Below are 6,000 nucleotides of genomic sequence, written 5' to 3'. Positions count from 1 at the left end.
AGTAGAAGGGGCAAGGTTCTTCCATAAGAAAGAACTCCAGCTAATAAATATGACATGAACGACAAATTTAGAAAATCATCATTCTGTAAATCTTATGAAATAACTGATTCAGACAATACTTTTAAAAATATTAAGTAACATGTTTATGGGGAATGATGGTCTTCAACTTATGCCTGTATGCCCACCAAAAAGGATCACCAAAAGTGGGACAACCAGAATTAAATGCCTCCTGGTTTAATATAAAGTACACTATACTACTACCAAGTACTCTTGCTCAAAAAAATGAGATCAGAATTTAATTAATCTTCTCTAGATTTAACTTCTAAGATTTGAGACAAAATGACAGAACAAGTTAAACAAGAAAAGCAATCGATCAAATTCAGTCTGTGGGACATTCTATAGTCAATTTCCATGGTTCCTCCAACAAGCCATGGTGTATTGAACAATGGCAAAGAGCAGGGAAAGTAATTTAAACTTCATGACACTCCAAAGACAAAACCACATAAACTGTGCAGATCTAGACTCAAAAGTGACTCAAACCAACCATGAAATCCAAATAAATTCTGGAAAAAACTGGGAAATTTTTAAAAGGACTGCATATTAGAAATTAAGAAATCATTATTAATTCTATTGTGTGATAATTACATTATAATCATATGCGGAAATGTTCTTTATGTATCCTCAAATATTTAAATTAAAATCACATCTGAGATACGCTTTAAACAAAGGCGAAGAGAAGAAATAAGTATGACAAAATCGTGATGGTTACAGGGTTATTAAAGCTAGATTACAGGTAGATGGAGGTTCATGACATATTTTCTTTATTTCAGCAAAAACTTCAAATTCTTTGTAGTAATTTAAAAAAATCACTCTTTCAAAAACTGCTCAATACATATAACTGACAAGTTTATTACCAAGAAACTTTAAAAAGACTCTTTTGGCTTTACAAGACTGAAAGATGACAATCCAAGACAGGACATATATAAACAAGGATAATTAAAATATTAAATACCATCTAAGTTAAAAGACTGTAATTCAAATTGTTAATTATAATCTTTTTGTCTTGTTAGAAGCAGCTGTAGTTACCCTTCATGAAAATCACCTCGCCAACTCATGAAGACTACAAAGCCTCACTACAAACTCAACTATATAATTTACAGTAATCAATGCTGAGTTTTTTGCACTTAAGCATGCATCATAGAAAACACCAAATCTTATTTACAAGGATTTTGTTTCTTTAAAATGTATCTCAAGCATCTTTTAAAGTGCGAACTACAAATATGCTGTATCCTTAAAGAAAAAGGCTTCTAAATGAAGTATGAGATAGCTATACAATACTGCCACGAATGGTTATATAACTAACCGAAGGAAACCCAGCAGTACCCTGCTAACTGTTCTAGTGTAGCAGCCTTCTCCTTTGCAGTGAGTTCTTAGCTCTTCTACACTACCAGCCGAACATGTATTCCATTGCTTTGGATACAAGACTTTCATCTTTTTTTGGAGTCTGTCTGTCAGAAATAACCTATTGAAAAAACACACACAACTATTAGGTCATGCTCTCTTTAATGTCATAGTCAGTTCTAGAGTTAATGGCTAATCTAAAAGAGCCATTAAATGCATTTTTAGCACTAATCTGTATATTTTAAGATTAAAATACAGACTTAGAATGTCCTTATGCTTATTAAGAATGGGAAACTGTATTCCTTTGGTAAAGCAAATTGCATCTGCTCCTTAAATTACCAAACTGAACACAAAACACAAAAGCTTATCAATAGAGATAAGAACTTTAAAATATTCGTTTAGGAGTTCCCATTGTGGCTCAGTGGTAATGAACCCAACTAAAATCCATGAAGATGCAGCAGGTCTGATCCCTTGTCCTAGCTCAGTGGGTTATGGATCCAGCATTGCCATAGCTGTCGCGTATGCCAGCAGTTGTAGCTCCGATTCTACCCCTAGCCTGGGAATTTTCCATATGCCACAAGCATGGCCCTTAAAAAAATTTTTTTAAATAATAATAAAAACAAACAAAAAAAAATAGAATAGCTAAAGGGGTAAAAAAAAAAGTTCTAGAATGAATGATATGCAAATTTCAGGGGAAGTCAAAATGCCCTACTAAGGCACAAGTATTTTATTTGCTATCTCAGGACACAGGACTGAAGCTAGGCAAGTTCAGAACTCCTGGCAAATTAAGTAAGGGCAACAGCACACTGAATGAGAGCTGTAATACTTTTATCATTCTTCAATGAATATAATGTGAACTTCTTCAAATTTTTTTGAAATTGTAAGTTTTGAAATGGGAACTGGTCAATGTTTTCTTCTGATAACCAAAGCTATTTCCAACCTATGGTCTTCATCTGTGACACCATCAGATTTAGTCATCAATTTAATAGACTCTTAACAGACTTCATGTCGGAGATGTCCACAAGGGAAACTTTTTATGTATGTGAATGTTAACTTAGAAAAAAACTAAAATAACTCTCAAAACGTTTTTAAAAAGGGCAAAAGACTTTTTAAAGAATTCAAGATACATTTCCAATTGGCTAAAATTATAATTTTTAGGAGTTCCCATTGTGGCACAGCAGAAACGAATCCGACTAGTATCCATGAGGATGCAGGTTTGATCCCTGGCCTCACTCAGTGGGTTAGGGATCCGGTGTTGCCATGAGCTGTGGTAGAGTTTGCAGATGGGATTCGGATCTGGTGTTGCTGTGATTGTGGTATAGGCTGGCAGCTGCAGCTCCAATTTAGCCCCTCGCCTGGGAATTTGCATATGCCACGAATGCTGCCTTAAGCAAAAAATAAATAAATAAATAAAACTCACAAATTCTACTTTTTAAAATAGAAATAAAACACAAAGTTTATAGGTTTCAACAAGGCAATCAACTTCAGTAGGAAATATTTAATGGCAAAGAATCAATCCAATGAAAAGGTTAAACAAGCCATGTACTGAAGCCTTTAAAGTATATTCTTTTATCCAATCCTTAAAATACCTGATAGTCACTAGTAGAAGCTTTGTATGCTGTAGCAAGAGGTCTCATGGTAGAAATCCTAGGAGTACTTCCAGGTTGGGTTGGTGTACCTAAGGTTTTGATTGGTGGTGTAAAGGGTAGAGATGGAGATGATAAAGCACACCTGTCACTGTTTTCCATAACACTCTGGAGAAAAAAAAGACAAAGAACATCTCTGTTTATTAACATAATACATATTATCCATTATTACATACTACTTATATTTAAAGAAACCTTTATTAAAAGTATAATTTAATCTAATTAACCTTTTGAATAATTTTAGGCTTAATAAAATACATGCTTCCTAGTTAGTATAGGAAATCTAAGGCTCAGCCACAAAGCTCACCTCAGTGACCTCAAATATCCCCAAGATAACTACAGATTCTCAAGAGTAAGAATCTGATAACAAACACCATGGAAAATCAGCAAGAAAGAAAAAGAGAATTCTTGGGGAGACTAAGGGGAATGGGAGCTATAAGTCTCCCAGTAACCTCAAATTTTCCTCCAGCCTCCGTAAATACCTGTATAGCACAATATAATAATTAGAGAACTACTCAGTGATCTTATATGATGATAACAGGAACAATGACTGCTTTGTGCACTAATGAAAATACACAAGCACCATCACAGTGACTAGTAAGTAGAAGTTCACATATATTTACTTAAAGAATGATTGTGATTTTACAAGCCACAAAGGTTTACATCGTATTCAGTATTATTTTTAAGTATATAAATATATAATAATTTTAAAATACTTTAAAATGAGTAATAAAAGGCCTCAGCCTTTTAACAGTTAACCTTCAGTTATCACTCATATGAAATGCTTCATCCTGAAATAGCACCACTTCTTTAAAGTGCTTAAAGAGTTTGATGTTGCTTTGCACAAAAAAGGGAATGTGTCAAGAATTAAAGAGATCTATAATGCAGGTCTCATCTTTAACAAATCTGGATAAATTACCTAAGTCCTCTCAGTCTCCTTATCTGTGGAATGAAGGGGTTGGGATCTATTCTCTCTAAATACTAAAGCTTGTGACTAGTTATCTTTGGCTTACCAGAACAGAGTGCTATAACACCATCCATCACATTTTTAAAACTAAGAAAAAGAAACACAGTGAAGAAAAGTGACATAACCACCAACATTAGTACTTAGATTTGTGTTCTTCATGTAAAGATTTGTGTTCTTCATGTATAGTAAGCTATTTTCATTACACCAGCAACAACTTACTTTATCTATACATGGTTTTACACCAATCATGATGGACTCTCCAAAAATCCTCCCGTCTTTGCTTAAGGCTTTCCGGGCCTGCAGTTTAGACTGATAACGAATATGCATCCAGTTTCCTGTGTTTGACATCTGCAAAAATGAAGTTTTCTCTTAAATTAAAATATAAAGTATATAAAATGTAAACTTGAGTTCTATTAGAAAACAGAAATATATGAAAATAAATCTGCTTCTACTTTTTGACGCCCTATAAAAAAAAGCTATATATTAAGATTCAACAAAAATCTTATCATCATGGCTCAGCAGTAACAAATCCACTAGTATCCATGAAGATGCAGGTTCGATCCCTGGCCTCACTCAGTGGGTTTAGGATCCAGCATTGCCATGAGCTGTGATGTAGGCATAGATGAGGCTTGGAGCCCATGTTGCTGTGGCTGTGGCATAGGCTGGCAGCTGCAGCTCCGATTTGACCCCTAGTCTGGGAACTGCCCCACAGGTGTGGTCCTAAAAAGCAAAAAAAATACCCAAAATCTTATTAAACAATTTCAGTAATCTCTAACTAGTTCTCAATTCTCTTACATAAAGAATAAGTGGCAAATATGCTCTGAAAGTTAAGCAATTCTCAAAAGATAACTGTTTCTTACAAAAGGTCTTATCAACACTTGCTATCAAATGTTTTAAAACTGTATTTATCGGTCTGATTTTGTGTAGGAGTTAAGTCAATTGCTAGTAAAAGAAAAAAGATTTGTTATTTATAACTTGTTATGCAAGGTAAGATAATTGTTTTAAAAAGCTCTCTACAAGCTAAAAAAGCCCTAAGAACTTTAGGTCAGAAACATCTTTTTCCTTTATCCCCAATACATCCAGCTCAAATTGGAAAACAGTAAAATAATACTTGGCATAATCTTTTCTAAGAAACTGTGAACTACTTTTAAAAGGGGGGAAGCCTAAAACTTCTGCTCTCCTGTTTATCTTCTTTTTTCCTTTTTATCAAATACTATGTAATTTCTAGCCTTCTAGACTCCAATAGACACGTTCTATGAAAACTTTAAAAAGAAAGAAAAATGTTTAGGTTGAGAAAAAACAGACAACATTCACAGCAAAGTTTTCCCTCAATTCACAGCTTATCTTTCCTCACCCTAAATCTTTGAACTGAGAAGAATTTTAAGCCTTACCACATGTTTTAAGATATTCCCATACTGTGCAAATTGTAACAATATATAAGAAGCAGATGCCTGAGGAAACCTGAAAAAAAAAAAAAGAGATGTCCAATTTCCATAATAAATATAATGGAAATTACCATACTTATAATGGTTTCAAGATAAACTCCCCTTTAACTGTCTGGTACATTAACAAGAGACCTTTGTTCATCCTGTTTTCCCCTATATTAGCTAAATTTAATCATTTGTCCACCATCCAAAAGCAAGTATGTTAAAATTAGTTTGGAGTCACCCATTTTTCTCCATCCCGATTTCCCTCTGAAATTTCTAAAATTCCACTCTCATTGCCATGATAGCCCTTAGAAAAGAGGGCCATCAGAAAAGGTACAGCTATGTAAATAACTTATTTTATGCGTGTGTGCGCACACAGGCGTGTGTGTGTGAGAGAGTGAGAGAGAATTATTTGGATGTAATACTATGGTTATTACAAGGGAAATAATTTTAAATTATATAGTCTTATTAACATATATTGAAGGGAGTTCCCTGGTGGTACAGAAGGCTATGGATCCAGCATTGCAACTGCTGTGGCTCAGGTCACTGCTGTGGCAAG

At 34.2% G+C, this 6,000-nt stretch overlaps 1 protein-coding gene across 1 annotated transcript in view; it reads right to left on the bottom strand.

The window, feature by feature from the left end:
* Window positions 1–889: 889 nt before the first annotated feature.
* Window positions 890–6,000, bottom strand: part of NUP35 (nucleoporin 35) — a 28,697-nt gene continuing 23,586 nt past the window's right edge. The window contains exons 6-9 of the mRNA XM_047773025.1: window positions 5,406–5,475; window positions 4,234–4,362; window positions 2,991–3,155; window positions 890–1,522 (exon numbers count right to left, since the gene is read on the bottom strand). Of these exons, the coding sequence (XP_047628981.1) occupies window positions 1,445–1,522; window positions 2,991–3,155; window positions 4,234–4,362; window positions 5,406–5,475 (442 nt within the window). The 3' untranslated portion in view covers window positions 890–1,444. The remainder of the gene's footprint in view (window positions 1,523–2,990; window positions 3,156–4,233; window positions 4,363–5,405; window positions 5,476–6,000) is intronic.

The sequence above is a fragment of the Phacochoerus africanus genome, chromosome 3, assembly GCF_016906955.1.
Source record: "Phacochoerus africanus isolate WHEZ1 chromosome 3, ROS_Pafr_v1, whole genome shotgun sequence".
NCBI lineage: Eukaryota > Metazoa > Chordata > Mammalia > Artiodactyla > Suidae > Phacochoerus > Phacochoerus africanus.
This window is presented reverse-complemented; position numbering and strand designations above follow the sequence as displayed.